Genomic DNA, 17960 nt, shown 5'->3' on the forward strand with positions numbered 1-17960 from the left:
GTCGCAGGTACGATGCTCGCAATGACTGGCGAAAGCGAAAGATGGCTAGGGGAGCCTCTGAGCGTCCACACACACGCGTGCGCGTATCCACGTAGAATCGTCGCGCTAGGATGTAAGTAGCTTAGAACAATCACACCGCCTGGTAATTCTGCCGCTTATCCCCACGCGATCGCGTCACATCTCCTACTTTCCTGTGCTTGTGCTTCACCATCATCTTCAACGTATTACATCTTGTACAGGACTTTGTTCTATCATGGAGTCGGCTGCGAGGCCACCCCCTCCGCCTGCTTTTAGATCCCGGGTGAAGCGGTATACGGAAGACACGCGGAATGTAGCGGCATGGCTTCGCCAGACAGCTTTAAACTGCGGATATGCTACCAGCGCCGTACCACCGAGTCTAGCATCTGGTAGCGGAAATAAAGCCGAATACCTCATCAAAACATCCGATCTCATTCCCATGGCTGAGACCATAGCGGCGCACAAACCCCAGCTTACGATTCCGCAAGATGTGATAGCAACAATCTCTCGAGCTATCAAACTGCGCCGCAGAGAAACCCGATACGTCATGTCAGTTGGCGCCAAAAGCAAACGCAGCCAGCTCGAAGATAGCACACATACCCATTTCACAGAGAGGATTCTAGGCAAGGTTCGAGACGTGCTGCGACCAACAGGGCAACCTTTTGAACCTGAACCCCAGGCAGATACCATGCCATCACTCAGTGACAGACTTGCTTCGTTGTCGATGCCTGACACCGACGAATCCGACACTATCAGTGAGGAGCCATTCAACAACCTCACACCCGTATACATCGACTTCGACGATATGGAGGTTCAAAATGAATTCTTCCTGGCCATTGAAATCTTTATGGAGGACGTGTTTTATGTCCGTCAATAGATTGAATCCATATGGACTTCGTACAAGCATGGCATGCTGGAGAACAACGTCTGCTCGTTGTTGACGAACACAGCAATAGATGTCGTCCGTCTAGCTGAAAGACAGTTCGCCTTGTTGCTCAGACGACCTAAACGATTCCCCGCGGACGTGTTTCCAGTTTGGAAGCTGCCAGCCTTACTTTACTACAAGTGGGCTCCTGGGCTCGAAGAGAAATTCACCTATGAGGAATTTGCAGATATGAGGCCGTTCAAGCATGACCGCAGGGGCGTTGAGGACGAGAGCGATTTTGCTTTATTCTCCGTCTTTTCTGGTCTCAAGTGGTACCTCTACGCTACTCCTGAAGGAGGTATAAACAAGCTTGACCCTGCCAGATTCAGACGACCCGGGGACAATTGGCACCCGCATCTGCCAAGAGTCGCAGAGATGTGTCATCTGATGCAGTGGCAAACTCATATCAAGCAGCCTTCCATATCAAAAGGCAAATATGACAGTATTGCTGAAGACGAAATAGTGAGAGGCGTTCGGCACATGGTGGAGCACAAAGAGATTCCAATCTGGGTACAGTTTGCCGCCCAAATTTATATCGACATTCAAAATGTACTAGGCGATCGTCTAGATGCGCCACTAGACGAACTCAAGATGTGGGTGCAGGTGTCCCACCAACGATTGAACGAGTTCCTCTGTGACAATGATGAGATCGACATGTGGAACTGGACATCGGAGAAGCCATTTACCAAGCCTATTAAGACTCTTGAGCAGCATCACGTCACCGCCGAGGCTTGGGTTAGGGGAGACGTGTTCACGGCGACTTTGCAGGAAATACACCTCCCTCATCTATCAAGATACAAGCGTGAGAATCATGCTTTGTTGCGCCGTCATCCATTAGGTTGCGGTGTTCTTCAGTACAGCATGTTTCAGGATCTCCACGAATACGGTCTCCAGTTTCAAACGGCTACGGACTGCATTCGGCCCATGATATATCTTTATGCAGCGACTCGGTTACTGTCTGAAGATAGCCCTGCATGGCCCGACATGGAATTGCTCATTCTCCGCCAAAATCCTGAGCGACTGTTCTTTGGTAAGAACAGACCGACAGACTACCGAGAGGCCCTTACTTTCTTTGAATGGGTCTGTGACATGTCTCCCATGTTGCGTTCAAAAGAGGCGACAAAAGACTCTAGGGAACAACACGACTCCGAGCGAGTTCGGCGTATTGTGGACCCTAGTATCTTGAAGGATGTGTTTCTGAACAGGTTCAACCATCCAGTGAGCAGCGACAATGAAGTTGACTCGATGGTGTCAAAGTGGATTGAACTAGTTCGGAGTGAAGAGGGCATGACTCAGTTGCTTCGTCAACTCAACCTCGACCCATCGGCAGATGCCAAAACCATCAAAGTACTCCAAGCGAGAGCCCAAAACAACAGATCGGACGCGATACCGAGCCAACTCAGTCAGTGTATGGGGGCTGATGCTATCGATCTGCATTTTGATTGGCTAGCCCTACACAACAAGTGCGCGAAAATGTGGGCTCGTATATACTCCAGGCTAGTCGAGTCAAAGAGAAGTTTGTACTTTGACCCGAACGAATTCCGCAAGGCCCATCGCCCACAGGTGTGTCTCGTTGCACAAATACTGCTCGAAGCGCTTGAAGCATTCGACTATACCCAGGATACAACGCTCCAAGGTCGGTGGTTCACATACGGATATGGTCTTCGAACTGTAGCCGCTGTTCTGGATGAGATGATAAAGACTCCTGTAACCCCCACTCGATGGGGTACGATCCTGGAGGGCGATTTGTGTATTTGTACCACAATGGTTCAGGCTTCTGCTACTGCCCAAAAAGTGTATTACCCAGGCTGCTTCTACGAGGAATCTGGCCCAGGAAACATGAAAATGCTTTATCGAGGCTGGGATAAGATGACACTCAAAAGTCTTAACTCGATAAAGTTAGCCAAGTATTCTAGGGCCAACCTGGGGAAGGTTCTTCAGGAGAGACATCCCGAGCTGCACAAGCAACGTGACGGAAGCGAGAGGATGCCGAGGCAGACCGCGCAGAATTCCACAGAGAAGAAGCCGAAGAATCAGAAGAAGAAAGGTAAAGGCACGACGTTTTGATCGGACTTACATCACATAACCTATCATCATACATAGCTCTTACTTCTAATGTAATCACTACTTTCAGTGCTTATAGAAGCTTCTGGATAGCAACGATGATTTCTTTACTGGATGGTTCACCTTTGGGTAGATGCGATGAAGGGATGCAGAGATAGGTGAGAGGGCGCATCTCGATGACGTCATCGCCGTTCCGTCTTGGCAACATTACCTAGGTAGCTTCTCGCGTCACGGCGCGTCCTCTCAGCTCAACATCTTATGCCCACACTGCCATCTTCTGGCCACATTATCGCTTATGCATCAGTTCCAACGCAAGCTTAGACTCTTGTCATCTCGGCCGACATTGACTCCCCAATCGATCCCCGTCGCGTCGCGTAGCCCGTCGCGGCCGCCTTTCTCAAGAGAAACCCATCACATTTCCCTGACATTCGGATTCTACGCGTGCGACAACCGCTTCTCAATACTATGCATCTTCCATAGGAAATACCGATCATGCCAACATATTGGCTCGTAGGGGGATTGAAGCCTCTTTAGTAACCATGTAGCGCTCTCCTTGCCCTGCCCATTGCCGATGTCGAGCTATCCGTCATGTCAAGGCGGCAGCTGTATCTTTCATGTTGCGGGATCTTAAACACCTAAGAATGTGATAGTGCCTCAACACAGCCGACTCACGTTTTCAACTGTCTAAAGACATTATGCCGATCGCTGGCGCCCGATATGCCGAAAGACACTCGGAGTTTTGAACGAACGCCGAAGTCGAGGCGTGCCACAACAAGTTCTCCTCTTTACCTAACCGATGGTTCAACCACCACTCATTCCTTCGGCAGTACTAGTGCCTCGATCTTGGCAGTCGTCGTTGCTCCAATGATAGAAGCGGGGGACGGCTTGGCACATGCAAAGACACTATCTCGCAGCGATAAGATACACCACAGCATGTAACCCCACCTTTCCGCGAGGTGGGTTAACGACGCATCAAGGCTACGACTTCCTATACAGCAATAGTCTCATGCGCCGCGGATACGAAGCGTCCCTAATGTTACAGTCGTTTTCCCACAAGATTTGGATGTTTCAACTCGATAAAACACTGGACAGGACCCTGAAGATATTGGATAGCAGCAAGGCATATGCTCAATGGTCGCGAACAAGATGATAACAGATACCAGACATAGGGTCAAGTTCGAGACAGAGTGTACGAAGATTCGTACTGCAAGCCGCGGTGATGTCCGTGCTGCGCCCTTCCCCGGAAGTGGTCAGGCTGTGTGGAGACTGTTCCTTGCAGGCCCTTACTACCTCTGGTTTTCTTCTTATCGTTGTTCGAGCCTGAGATACCATCTTTCCTCGTTGTCATCGACGCAAGTCACTAGAGCCTTATCTGGGACAGCAGCGCTCGCGACGGTGTATAAAGTGTACGAGAAGTGCCGGGAATTGTCCACAGCATCCTTTGCTAGTACCGTTTATCAAGATGCGTTGGTCAGCTCTGATATCGACCGTTCTTCTCGGTATAGCGAGCTCTTCCACCATCCCCTTCCTTGGATATGATAGAAGAGTAGCGCGAGACTACTTTGACAAACGCACCGACAATGGAACGGCATACTCTTGCTTCACTGAGGCTGCTACCACCACAGTAGCGCCAAAGACTAATCCATGGGCTCCTTTGACACCGGATGAGAATCTCGCAGTCTGGACATTGCTCCATTCGCCATCCTCTGGTCTCAATCTTACTGACCCCACAAAAGCTGTGCTTACGGACAACTACGTGTACGTCACGCTTTGTATTTTTGCTCGAGCAGAAGAGAATGCAGCTGACGTGTACCAGATTCTGGCTTGATGCGTTGCACACTAACAAGAGCGAGGTGCTGAAGTACATGGACGAGGGTGCAGCAATGCCCGCAAAATACGCCCGAGCGATCATCTTCCAAGGCGGGAAAGCTGAGCCAGATTCTCAAGAGTACATGATCGGCCCACTCCCCGTATCTGCAGAAACCACGATCGAGAAGCTGGATTATATCTACAACGGCGGCTCCGGTGGTTGCGTGCCATACAACGCCAGGTACTTCGACGGCCCAAGGACGACGGCAACCGAGCCGCTCATCACATCCATCATGTCGAACATCTCAGACATTACAGCAGCTCTCTTCCAAGGAGGTGTTTACTTCGGATCGGCCGACGAAAGAACCAATCTCTCCTCGACGACTGGCACACCTATCTCTTTCGATGGTTCTAGCGCTTTTCGTAACATCATGTTCCGCTTTCCAGGCCCAGCAACGTACATGACACCGCTAGACTTCTATCTCCTAATCGACTGTAGCGGCACTGATCCTTCTCTCTACTCACTGAAAGGATTCGTCACAAATGAAAAGTTTTACCCTACCATCGCAGACCTACGGAGTGCATTCGAGTCAGGCGATCTTGCTATGGAGTTCGACCAAACTCTCGACGCGAGTTGGGCGCTAGTCGACTACAAGCCTGAGCTAGGCGTGCGGGATCTGGAGGAGCGGCTCGCGCCAAGCACTCTGGAAATCGGAGGAAAGCGATACAAGCTTGACAAAGAGAACCAGTATGTTGAGTACATGGGTTGGTCATTTTACATGTCGTTCTCGAGGACGCTTGGTATCATGTTCTATGACATCAAGTTCAAAGGTGAACGTATTCTCTACGAGTTGTCGATGCAAGAGGCTACTGCGCAATACGGTGAGTATTTTTTTCTGTCTCTTACTGGACAAGAGCTAATGATTACAAGGTGGCAACCAACCGAAGGCTGCCAATACAGTATACCACGATACCTACTATCAGCTTGGTACTGAGATGGGCAGCTTGGTAGAAGGCTTCGACTGCCCGTGGGGATCGACGTTCTGGAATATCACCTACCCATCTTACAACAAAACGGCAGTCAACAAAAACGCAATCTGCATCTTCGAAACCGACATGAACTTCCCGCTCTCACGTCATCGCACGGGCGCATCCAACGAATACGGTTTCAGCAACCTCGGTAGCGTCAAGGGCGCTGGACTAATCGTTCGCGCAATTGCCACAGTTGGCAACTATGACTACATGTTTGACTACTCCTTCCATATGGACGGCTCGCTAGAAGTCATTGTGCGAGCATCTGGGTATCTTCAATCTAGCTTCTACTATCCGGCGCAAGCAAAATTCGGACCGAGAATCCAACAAGCCACTCAAGGCTCGCTTCACGATCATATCGTTACGTACAAGGCAGACTTCGACATCGTCGGTGCGGCTAACTCGCTTCAAGTTTCGGAGTTGGTAGTTGTGAACCAAACCCAACCATGGTTCCCTGAGCTTGGCGAATTTGAACAGATGGAGATGAACATTACATACATGGCCGAAGAGCAGCAGTTTAACTGGGCACCCAACAACCAGGCTATGTACGTCGTATTGAACCCGAACGCTACCAATGCCTGGGGTGAGAAACGCGGCTATCGCCTCGTACCCGGCCGTTCCGATATTCACCTCTCAACCCTCAACTCTCCATGGTCACGCAAGAACTCCGAATTCGCCAAGTCACATCTAGCCGTTACGAGGCAGCACGACAACGAGCCATTTGCCAACAGCGTTCAGAACATCAACCTCCCCTTCACGCCGCAGCAAGACTTCAGCAAGTTCTTTGACGGCGAACCCATCGAAGGTGAAGATCTTGTCATTTGGTTCAACCTTGGCATGCATCACTACACTAGGAGCGAAGATGTACCTGTGACCTTGTATACGGAGGCTTATTCCAGTATTGTATTCGCTCCGCAAAACTTCTTCGACAGGGCGCAGGATGGCGATCTACTTAATCGCAGGTGGATTGAGGTTGACGATGATGGAAACATGACATTCGAGACCTATGGTGTGGGGCTAGATGTTTGCCCAGTTGTTTTGGACGAGCCTACAGCACTGCTAGGAGGTGGTGGTGAGCTGTAACAAGCGACGATCGGCCAAACCAAGACACATCAAAGTATTAACACTGTCAATTGACAACGCGTCGCGATCTGGTGACGGCCACCGCTTCACTCCGTCATACGTGGCATTCCATCACCCCAGCATTCTCTTCATCGAAAGTGATTGTTCAATACCATGTGATACGTGAACACACAATGGCCAAGATCAGACTTGACGCCATAGAAGTGGCATATGTTTTTTTCTTCTCTTGCTACAACACCACACCTCTTTCGTCCATAATGCGCCTTCCGATTGCGACCACTATCGCCGCTGCAGGCTTCCTCGTTGCTTCTCGGCCCGGCTCTTCAGACCGCGCAACAAACGCCGCGTCGTCGCCAGCCTCTACCGCGACTCTAGTGGCTCGCCAAGATGACACAAAGCCGCCACCCTTAGTTACGTCCATCACCTTCCTTACCTCGATAGTCTTCGTAACTGCCGAACCGTCCAGTACGGTTATTGTGCCATCGCGTAGTCCAGATACCTCCTCTGAGCCGCCACCACCCCCACCACCTCCGTCAACTACCACGGAAACGCCGATAAGTAGCGAACGACCGCCTACAACGACCAGCGCAACGACTACCACTTCTCCAACTTCCACTGGGACTAGAACAACATCCACAGAAGCATCCGCAACATCTGCCACCACATCTCCAACCCAAACCCCTCACCCAGATGTCGATCCCGGCCCCTGGCTAAGCAGAGGTAAAATTACCGGAATAGTCGTGGGCTCCGTTTTCGGCTTCATCCTCCTCGGCTTGACAATCTACGCACTTTTCGCAGCATACCGCGGCATCAACGTCTGCGATTGTTTTGGTGGCTGTTTCGGCAAACGCGACAACGACGATGACGCAGAAAAGGGCCCATCTCGCTTACCTTCGCGGTCAGAGGACACGTATCCACATCCGGATGCTCTTCAGCCTGTAGGTGGCTATAGAGCTTATCGTCCTGCGCGACCGGTGAGTTATGAGCCACAGCAGCAGCAGCAGCAGCAGCAGCAGCAGGTTCCGCTTCCAATGCAGGAGAGGACAGCAGGGAGACTGCAGAAGGGGTATCGAGGTGTTTAGAGTAGACGGCTCTGGTTGATGATCATTATAAGATAATTAAAAAGGCGATAGCTTATCAACTACTGCTGTAGGCTCGACGGAAGTGACAAGAGAATCGTTGATTTCATTAACATACAGCAAGATTTATAACTCATCAAATCTCCCACGGCCAGCAAGAAAGACACATTTTCCCATGTACCGTACGCTAATTCTCCGCCATCTTCACAGTCTGCCTCGAGAAACTGTCCACCCTTGGCACGTTCGGCCTACTGCGGCGCTTCGTCTCCATCATGCGCTGGCGTATCTCTTCCGAGAGCCAACCCCGACAAGCCGAAACAGAAGGCTGAACAATGCGTTCCTCGAACGTCTCAGCGTCTTGTACTACAAGGACCATGTAGTTGTTGGCCCATTGGTGCACTCCCGGTATGAGCTTGCCGCGTATCCTGTTGAGCTGTTCCTCAGCATACGAGACTGTGCGCTTCTTCATCTCCGCGATCCCCTCGTCCAGGTATTGTTGGTTCTTCCTGTCTTCGCTCCAGCTCTCGACGGCGGGCCGCAGCTCGGGGTATCCGATAGCCTTCCAGATGCCCTTGGAGAAGTCTGGGCAGCCCAACAGTCTTTGCTCGAGCTCGTAGAGTAGGCGTACCTCTTCGATGAGGCCTTCGTCGATCATTTCGTCTACTCGTTTGTCGAGCCGGGGCTTCAAGTGTGAGAGCTTGGAGTCGAGGAAGATGACTGACAGGTCGCATTGCTGGACGAACGGGTGCGAGAGGAGTGGCTCGGTCAACGAGATGGACCCACCGACCAGCAGAGGGGTCTTGCCGTCGTCGTGTATTTGCTGGATGCTTGAGATAGCGTTGTCGACAAAGGTGGTTGGTTCCTGGTCGGGCTGCAGATAGTCTATCAGGTGGTGCTTGACACCATCCATTTCCTTCGTAGTAGGCTGCGCCGTTATGATTCCTCCACACTGATAGATCTGAAGACTGTCCACGGAGATGACCTCGCCATTGATGGCTTTGGCAAGTGCGATACCAAGCTTGGTCTTTCCAACGCCGGTCGGACCAATGATCGCGATGATAGATTGGCGTCCCATTGTGCAGTAATTTAAACGAAGAGAAAACAGATGCAATATGTGTCGTAGACTTCGCAGAAAGAGAAGATGTGATAGTTGTGCGTGAGTTAGAGAGACAGTGCGCCACAGGGTATCTTTATGAACAGAAGAGTGGCTGCTCACAAAGTCCAGGCTTCCTTCGTCGACCAACTTTCTCCAGAATACACTTTAGCTATGACATGGTCGATTCCCTGAAACCTCATTCTTCCTGCTCGCCCATAAGCCGGTGCGACAAGCCGGCGCAAAATGATGTAACAGATCCGGCCAGGAAGATGCATCCGCAAAGGATTGTAGACTCATGTAACCTACAGCATTTCCGGTGGCTCGTATTCAGGGCAAAGTTAAAACTCATGTCGCTTGAGCTTAGATAGACTGCTAAGTCTTAGCGACATCTCAACGAAGAAGACATTGGAGAGTGCGCCATTGACTCCGACTAAGGCGCCCAGGACTTCGTTTGAGCTTGTCATTGAAGTTGTACCTAGGTACTAGATTCTACGTCACTTACGGGGCCGAGAAGACACAAGGCATGTGAAACCGTCTTAGCGAATGCGAAGAGTGTTGTGTGCCTAGGTACCCGGACTAAACAGATAATAACCCGAGTGGTCCAAGTGTCGGACACAGCACTAGTCCTTTGATTGGCCGAAACCTAGGCTACCTGGGTACCGGGCCATTATTCTTTTGGCCCGAGTACATACATAGTAACACTCCACCTCGTGGCTCTGAAACAAGATACAAGCTACTGTTAGCGAGATGTAGTTTAGGCTGAACGTGAAAGCTTACAACAACCATATGGCATAACAGGCTTCGTGATAGTCTGCTGAGTCAACTCCGATGTATAAATCGCGGTGATGAGCTCCAATAGACGATCTAACAACTCGATCATCTGAAGGCTCGGCCACTACTCCCGTTATTCTACGCAGAACTTCGCAAGCTGAATATCGTCAACCATGGGCTCAAAGCAAGTACACACAAAGCCACCCAATGGAACGAGTTCGAAACCATTCACATTGTGTGTCTTCTGTGGTACGTCCCCACGAGTACCCAGGAGTGAATGTAACTGATAAATGACAGGGTCTAGTGAGGGGAAAGATCCCAGGTTTCGCGATGCTGCCAAAGCGCTAGCGGATATCATGGCGAAGAGATCGTGGTCGTTAGTGTACGGAGGCGGGACTATGGGGTTGATGGGCGTACTCGCTGGAAACGTAGTGGCATCGCAGGGATCCAACGCGGTACATGGTATCATTCCACGTGCTCTTCTACTGGGCGGGCCGCCGCCCCCGCCGGAGGATTTCGGGCGTACAACGGTCGTGGACAACATGCATGAGCGTAAGCGGATGATGGCTGAGGAGGCTGATGCCTTTGTGGCGCTGCCTGGTGGTTTCGGGATGCTCGAGGAGTTACTCGAGATGACGACATGGAGCCAGTTAGGCATTCACGCGAAGCCGGTGGTTGTACTCAACGCATCCGGCTTCTTTGACGGTGTGTTTGAGTGGATGCAAACTGCGATCAAGTCTGGCTTCATCCCTGACGTTCAAGGGGGCTTGATTGGGCAGGCTCGTACAGTCGAGGAGCTGGAGAGGTTAGTCACTGCTAGAGAGCCTGTTGAGGGGCGATACACGTTCCTTACATGGACAGGAAATAAAGATGAGGAGACTGCAGAGGGTGAAGACTTGGGGAGCCGAAATGATCTGGTCTCTCCGTAAGCGTCCAATCAATGCTTGTAGCTTCATGACATATTCACCATCTTACATTGTCTTCTTGAATAACCTTGATCAATGAGTAGTGCGAGATAAACGTTTTGCCTATTGTCCGAATCTTACGAATGAGGCATGCAGAAGTATTCCTAGTCTTCGCTTCGCTCATGGCAACCGTGGCCAACTCCAAAGCCATGAAACTGATACAACGAAATACTTTCGTCAACGCGCAACCTTACCTCTCAAGCCATGCCTACTCATCAAACTCACATCACTCCTTGCTCTTCCCCTCACCCAAGTCAACCTCCACAAAATCCAGCTTCCCATTCTCCGTCCTCACACCACTATATTCCACAAGCAGTTCTGAAGATATGCGCGCACTGCGACTATCGCCTAAATCCCCGCCCTGGTGGCCGTCGCCCACATAAGGTGAGGGGTCATTGTCTTGGAGCTCGATCTTACCTTCAGATTCGATATCCTTGCTTTGTTTAGCCGCACGAGATTTGCGCCATTTGAGAATAAAGAAGAAAGCTGTGTAGATTACGACTCTACTCGTCGCTGCACCAGCGACAGCCAGACCGATAATAAGGGGACGGTGGTCGGAAATGAGGATTGGCGAGGACGGTGAGCTACGCCTGGTCTTGGCGTTCCGGGGCCAGGTGAAGCCGGGTAGGGTTGACATGGTCGCTGTGGGTATGGACTTCGTGACAGGTTGGTGATGTGTATGCAATGTTAGTGAGGACGGTATAAAGAAAACAATACCGAGTGGAACGCTTTAATTTCCTTGCCCTGCTAATGAAATGACGAGACTGAGAAACTTCGTCGTAATTTCGGATGAAGTAGTTGTAGTGTTGTGTACTTGGATAGTGATGTACGTGAATAATGTCGTGAATCGCGTTCCTCAACATACCGTACTTTAGACCCAGTATACCCATTGTGCAAGTACATTACGAAGACGCTCGTTGCTTCGTAGTTGCACCTCTGAGTACACCGCAGCCTTGCGCAATGCGACGTCTTGTGCACTAACGTCTTGTGGAATATGATGCAGCGTGTATCTCCAAGGCGCGAAGCAGCTAGTGCTGCAGCCTGCAAAAGACGTAGTACTCGATGCGGCAAAGGTCCAAGGAAAAGCAATTCCGCAGATCGTCAGCCTCCAGCTTTCTTGTTTGAGCCAAATTCAATCGAGCAACCAGTCGTCATTGCATCGCCCTTGGAGCGAAGTGGTGTGCGTTCCGCATCTCCAGGAACTTTCTCCGTGTTTGTTCTCGTTGCTAAGATCAACCAGGTGTCCCCGGGGGCGCGCCGAAAAACATAACGGGAGGCATGTGTCGCGATGCAGATCACCCGGCCAAATGCATGTCGGGGATCATTCCGTGGCTGTGCCGCAAGCCAGGCGGCCAGCCACTGTGTCAGTTGAACGGCGCGTTGCAGGTACATTTCCCACCTGTTAATTTCTCGAATGAGCCGGTGCATCTCGATCATGCTGTCAGCCTTCTATGGCGCGCGGTGAAGGATTGTGTACGACCAATTCGTCGCATCTCCTGTCTGATCAGCAGTGAGGAGGTGATCTGGAATGGGATGAATAAAGAATGCGCATGCGAGAATGCGCAGTGCATACGGGACGCCGCTTACCGCAGCCGCGTTATTGGGTTTCGGAAAACGCCACCGAATTGGACGCGCGGCTTTACGTCATGAGCAAGAACCTCGCATCATGCAACTCTGCTGCGATGCTGGACTCTAACAATAGAACACGATCGAATCAGCAGCCACAGAAACAGACGTTGTCAGGAAATCTACAGCCGGTATGCCATGATAATGAATGGAAGAAATGTCACGGCGATGAGTGGCAGAACATGAAAGAGGCAGCGCAGCAAGAAAGTAGTTTTGGGGTATTGTGAATGTTTCATTGAAATGACTTATTATAAGTATGCCGATTGGTAAATCCCAAGTGTCGCTGTGAATCATTCTGGTCCCACACCTGTCTCACGAGAGACGAAGCGATGTCAGCTCATGGCTGATGTCGCTAACCGATCGAAGAAACTGTCAAAGGAGACGTTTTATGACGATGTTGGAAGGAAGCGGTTGAGTGTCGACCCGCTTACAAGAGACCGGCAAGAGCAAGGAGACCACCAGCAACAGCGCCCATGGCGGGGACGTTGTTGGAGTCGGCGGCACCGGTACCGGTGGCGCTCTCAGCAGCGCTGGCGGCAGAGCTGGCAGCAGATCCGAGCGACTGGGTGGCAGAGGAGGCCGCGCTGGCGGCAGAGCCAGTAAGGCTTGAGGCGTCGGAGGCGATGCTGCTGATGGCAGAGTCGGCAGCGCTCTGGATGGAAGAAGCGCCGGAGGCAGCGGCAGAGCCACCCGCGCTGGTGATGGAGGCAGCGGCGGAAGTGATCTCAGAGCCGATGGATGAGGCGGCGGAGGCGATGTCAGAAGGGACACCGCCTACGGCAGAGGTGATCTGGGAGATGATGGAGTCGACCTGGGCGTTGGCAACGCCGGCGGCGATGACAGCGGTGGCAATGGTGGAGAAACGCATGTTGATGGTTTGGGTGGGTGAGTTGGTTGGGTGTGTGGGTAAAGAGTTGAGTGTAGTTGGTTTGATGTGGAGATTGTTTGAGCTGTAGATGGAGAGTAGAAGGCAGGGCGAGAGAAGAGCTCTTATACTAGGTGAGTGCATAAGAACTAGCGCGCTTGCATGTCGCCATAGCCCCAGCGGCCAGCAACAAACACAGCGGCCACCGCCCTTGCTCGCTTGCGCCTCCTCCACATTTTTTTAGCCACGTAATGCACGCAATTAACTGGACAGTGAGGCAAGTGACGCCACATGGAAGCGCACTGTCCTTGTCCTTGCCCAGATGCGGCAAGCCATCACAGCCCATCCCAGTCATCGGCAGCCGTTCCTGGTTTTTCGAGTGAAGCTTGATCCGGGGCCGCCTCTGGTTGTTTGGGCCTATGACGTCTGTTGACGAACATTCGTCCGCCGTGTAACGAGATTGACTGGGTCGAGAGGCGTTGCATCCAAGCCACAGCCTGCGACGCCCCGTCTCATCGACAGCGGAGCCATGCATGTCTCTGCAGCTGCCCATGGGACGATTCGGGCTATGGCAAGGCGTGCCAGGTGCTATTTCCAGCGTTACAGTGCTCAATTCACTCTGAAACAAGTCAGCACTTGTCGTCTGGCCAAGCTTTCTTACTGCTACAGCGACGCGAGTGCGGCGTCGAGCTTGATGACCCTGAAACGCAGGTCCTCACCGGCGTGCGACCAGCGACCGCTGTAGCAACCAGCACCACGCTTCCTCTGGCTCGACATCTGCGTACCGCGACGCTGCTGCCAACTCCCCTCTCACGGCAATTGCACCAAGGTAAGTGTATACGCGGGTCCACCTGCTGTCAAGGCAACCAGCCACGCGTTGTTTGGGGGCCCGGAGTTCGGTGCATGTTCTGTGTACCAAGAAGATGATGAGACGTGCATGTCGTCATTCCCGGCTTCGTCGTGGACGCCGAGGCAAGCAGTTTCTGAGACGCAAACCGCTCCACCGAAACCGGGCGAACGTCAATAAAAAGACCGAGCTCGAAACCATGACGGAGAGCAATCTTGGGTGAATTGTGGCTCGACAGACGTTAACTGGCGACGTTGACCAAGATTGGTGGTGTACCTGGCAGCCTTACTCGGGTCCCCTGTCGCGGATGCCGCCAAGCCCGATTTTGCCGTGATTCTAGCCCACAGGATTCTCTCCCGTGCCATGGCATTCTGCACCAACATCTTGATCTCTGATCGTCCTCTCCTATTCCCGACGCGCGTTCTTGATGTCACTCTTGTTCCTCATCGTGATGCAAGTCTCAGTCATGTCCCGAGTCGACTCACTCTGCAATTTCCCATCATATGGTGACATCTCTGCCGCCCTTTGCATCGTGACTAAAAGCATTTTCTTGGCCCCCACGAGGCTTGCTTCTTTAAATCAGAAATGCCTTAGCAGGTTGCATGCCACGAGATTGTGCATTCATGGAACACGTGGAGCTCCCTTGGATGGAGATGCTCTACTGTTATACGGGGCACATGTCAATGCACATACACTTGCTTTATTCCTACAGGCCCGGTTGATCTGAAATGTTGCAGCCGCTAAGCTGACAGCTGCCGCAGTATTCGTGAGAATGCTAGGCCGACCTACAGGTGTCATCTCATCATCAATGTAGACGTGCTGCCCAGGTGCCGGCGAATGGGAGGGCTATGAGCCTTTCGGCTTAGCGCATGGCGTTCCTATTCGACGGCTTTACCACGCGAGCAATATTTCCGGCTGCCGTCTGGACTTCACCTATGTGATCACACCACCACACCACGCGCATCATACTACGTTGATTTCCGTCTTTGCTCGATCACTCTGATCTGCCCGTCAAGACGTTCAGCTACAGAATCGCTACATTGCTGTTTCTCCAGGCCTGGAGTGCCTGACAGTGCAGATGGCGTCCTAATAGCCGCTGAGGCTGGACACCAACAGCACGTGTGACAGCGCATCACAATGACATCGAATGGGGATTGCGCATTTCGCCTCAAGCGCCCTGGGGAACAGAGCAGGCTCACATCTTGTCTTTGATGGGTTCTCTTCTCGCTCGTCCCTACCCTTTTCGTCTAATCGTTACTGCATTAGGACGCCTGCACGACGCCTCTTGATTGCATCTCTAGAGCACTTTCGACCCCATCGGTTTTCTTAGGATGTGTGCAGCTACATTGATGGACCGAAGTGACATCTTCTGGAACTATTGCTGAGCTCTGAGCAAGTGCGATAGTTCGTATGCGTGTACCCTTGACTACGTTTGCTGTATATCATCTTCAGGATAAAAGGCTCATGTGGTTTCTACCAAGTCACATTCGACGTCCACATGTGGTCTACGAAGGCTGTGATCATCTAATATCCACTAGGAGGCGCTTAGTTGCATATGACAAGAATTTAGTGCTCAGCCTTCCGGATGGAGACGTGAGAGAACCGTAACCGCTTATTGTTTGCAAACGCTGGGTGAGGCTATCAGGTAACCCTTTCCATGACTTCATCCTGCGTACCTTTACTGCGACTTCCAGACTGAGTACAATCACCGCAGTCATGACTATCCGAGCAGTCCTTACGAGTCCAGCCGTCTACACACCTTCACTAAGCCTTGGCAAGGCTCGAGTTTCCTCAACATCTTCGGCGATGTACGTTCCGGAAAACGACCGCTCGCTCTCTACACCAGCTGCCATCGGAATTGGCGTCGGTATTGGTATAATCTGTACCATACTTGTCTTCATTACAGTACTCTTACTACACCGCGCATGGAGACTTCGCCGCACACCACCAATAAAGCAGTACAGGCAAGCCAAGTTGTGGAAGGGCTTTGAGCCGGTCACTCCGAGCACCGCGAGGACTACGTTCGTTGGAACCAAGATGACCAACATATACTTGACGGCGCTACCAACACCGGTCACACCTGCCTTCCTTATGAGCCCACCGTTGCGGGGAGAGGAAGTAGACGTGGAAGAGAGAATTCGACGCTATAGCGAACCTGTATAGTCATGCTGTATACGACGGATGGCTTGTATGCGGTTTCCAATCAAGCTGGCGCAATACGTGAGACGGGGCTATAGCCATGTTGACAGTCTATGCGCGAACTCCATCACATCTCTCAGTGATCGTGTCCAGCAGATCGCGACCCTCCTTACGACCGTTAACGGCAACAACAAGCGCCTCTTACTCGTTGCGGCCTCCATTTACATAGAATCTTGCAGCTGGCTCGTTGAGATCCTGCGCGGTCTCTCAGGCTTCAGTGTCGCCAACTCCTGTCGCGTCGACGAGATTGTTCCCACGCTCTTTGCCCTCAGCGCAAGCACCCTGGACTCCCTACTACAACGCCTCATCGGCGGGGCGCGCAAGGTGGTCATTGAAATGTTTACGCATATCAACAAGCACAGCGTCAGCAGCATCACTGCCCGGCTGCAGGCTCGCGTGTATACATTAGACATGATGGTCTCGCGAAACCTCCCCCGCCGCGATCGTCGCCAGCTACCTCAGAAGAAAGCACAGACGGCTTCTCGTGCAAGTCTGGCGGGAGTTCCAGTCGAGCTATTTAGCATGATTCTACGCCACCTTGCGTGCTGTGACATTCGCTCACTCCGGCAGACGTGCAACAAGGAGCTCGTTCGCAGATGCAAAGACAGCTTCTACAACATTGTCGATCCGACCACCGCTTTCCTCCAGGCGAGTCCCAGATGAGGGAGACACAAGCACATGCTGACTCCGTTTCCGTAGCTTGACGCCGAATTTCCTGCGCGCGCAGTGTCACTAGCAAAGTTTGAGCGGTGGAGCGATCACATCACCACACTACGCCTCAAGGTCCCGAGAACCGCGTTCTTCTACCAGCTGCATCAAGGCGCCGCAGCCGCAGCCGATGGCTATACCTTCTCAGCAATGTCGGGTACGAAAGAGTTCAAGTCTGCGCTCGCGCTATTGACGACCCTTCCTCGATGCAAAGCTGTTCAGATCCAGCACGACACCCCAAGCAGTGGCTGGCTCCTATGCGACTACCAATCCAGTCGACGGGAGGTCCGTGACAAGACCATGGCTGTCCTGGGCGACGCGTTGCGCGAGAATCTGGAGGTATGTTGTATCCGCTGTCTGTACAAGACACGCACTAACACTGAGTAGCATGGTCTTGTCGGCTTCATGCTTTCTTCGCACACGCAATGGTACGAGGAGTACCGCCTATGCTACTTCGAAGAACAAGAGAAGGAGGTAGAGAAGGAGACAGAGGAAGAAGATCCACGCGCAGAGGCTGAGGAAGATGGCCGACCAGCAGAGGTTGAGGAAGATGGCCGACGCATAGAGCTGGAGGAAGAAGGCCGCGGCCATGAAGAGACAGAAGATGCATACGCAGGCCAGTCCCGAGACACGGTTCGTGATGAGTATCGCTCATGTGGGCTTCCTCGGCCTATTCCCAAGAAGAAGGCGGACATTGTGGCGGCTCTGCAGAAGGACGATTTGAGGAGGTTGGAGTAGATGGCCATGCCGTACTAGGACACGCTGCTCATGGCGTTGACGACCTACAACCACTTCTATGCTACACTCGCTCTGGTCCGGGTACACGATCTGTTCCATGTGCATCTTACGGCCTTCCGGACACTGGTATGGTCT

The 17960-nt window shown here is 52.1% G+C and overlaps 8 protein-coding genes across 8 annotated transcripts; 5 read left to right on the forward strand and 3 right to left on the reverse strand.

Moving 5' to 3' along the window:
* Positions 1–706: 706 nt before the first annotated feature.
* On the forward strand, positions 707–3010 carry J4E86_004099 (uncharacterized protein; the record flags this gene model as incomplete). Its single annotated transcript, XM_051444646.1, is given in 2 exon segments — positions 707–883; positions 896–3010. 2 exon segments carry the CDS (start codon positions 707–709, stop codon positions 3008–3010), a joined length of 2292 nt encoding a protein of 763 aa, XP_051304271.1.
* Positions 3011–4890: 1880 nt separating this feature from the next.
* On the forward strand, positions 4891–6931 carry J4E86_004100 (uncharacterized protein; the record flags this gene model as incomplete). Its single annotated transcript, XM_051444647.1, has 2 exons — positions 4891–5698; positions 5748–6931. The coding sequence occupies 2 exons, from the start codon at positions 4891–4893 to the stop codon at positions 6929–6931; spliced, it is 1992 nt and encodes a 663-aa protein (XP_051304272.1).
* A 1266-nt stretch (positions 6932–8197) lies between these two features.
* Positions 8198–9085, reverse strand: J4E86_004101 (uncharacterized protein; the record flags this gene model as incomplete). The annotated part of the gene is made up of 1 exon (XM_051444648.1): positions 8198–9085. The coding sequence occupies one exon, from the start codon at positions 9083–9085 to the stop codon at positions 8198–8200; it is 888 nt and encodes a 295-aa protein (XP_051304273.1).
* Positions 9086–10050: 965 nt separating this feature from the next.
* J4E86_004102 (uncharacterized protein) lies at positions 10051–10806 on the forward strand (the record flags this gene model as incomplete). Its single annotated transcript, XM_051444649.1, has 2 exons — positions 10051–10126; positions 10175–10806. The coding sequence occupies 2 exons, from the start codon at positions 10051–10053 to the stop codon at positions 10804–10806; spliced, it is 708 nt and encodes a 235-aa protein (XP_051304274.1).
* A 262-nt stretch (positions 10807–11068) lies between these two features.
* Positions 11069–11479, reverse strand: J4E86_004103 (uncharacterized protein; the record flags this gene model as incomplete). The annotated part of the gene is made up of 2 exons (XM_051444650.1): positions 11069–11259; positions 11296–11479. 2 exons carry the CDS (start codon positions 11477–11479, stop codon positions 11069–11071), a joined length of 375 nt encoding a protein of 124 aa, XP_051304275.1.
* Positions 11480–12895: 1416 nt separating this feature from the next.
* Positions 12896–13336, reverse strand: J4E86_004104 (uncharacterized protein; the record flags this gene model as incomplete). Its single annotated transcript, XM_051444651.1, has 1 exon — positions 12896–13336. The coding sequence occupies one exon, from the start codon at positions 13334–13336 to the stop codon at positions 12896–12898; it is 441 nt and encodes a 146-aa protein (XP_051304276.1).
* Positions 13337–16345: 3009 nt separating this feature from the next.
* J4E86_004105 (uncharacterized protein) lies at positions 16346–17042 on the forward strand (the record flags this gene model as incomplete). Its single annotated transcript, XM_051444652.1, has 2 exons — positions 16346–16368; positions 16430–17042. 2 exons carry the CDS (start codon positions 16346–16348, stop codon positions 17040–17042), a joined length of 636 nt encoding a protein of 211 aa, XP_051304277.1.
* Positions 17043–17237: 195 nt separating this feature from the next.
* On the forward strand, positions 17238–17825 carry J4E86_004106 (uncharacterized protein; the record flags this gene model as incomplete). Its single annotated transcript, XM_051444653.1, has 2 exons — positions 17238–17426; positions 17475–17825. The coding sequence occupies 2 exons, from the start codon at positions 17238–17240 to the stop codon at positions 17823–17825; spliced, it is 540 nt and encodes a 179-aa protein (XP_051304278.1).
* Between the last annotated feature and the right edge of the window lie 135 nt (positions 17826–17960).

This window comes from Alternaria arbusti, assembly GCF_024043155.1.
Source record: "Alternaria arbusti strain BMP 1465 chromosome Unknown scaffold_4, whole genome shotgun sequence".
Lineage (NCBI taxonomy): Eukaryota > Fungi > Ascomycota > Dothideomycetes > Pleosporales > Pleosporaceae > Alternaria > Alternaria arbusti.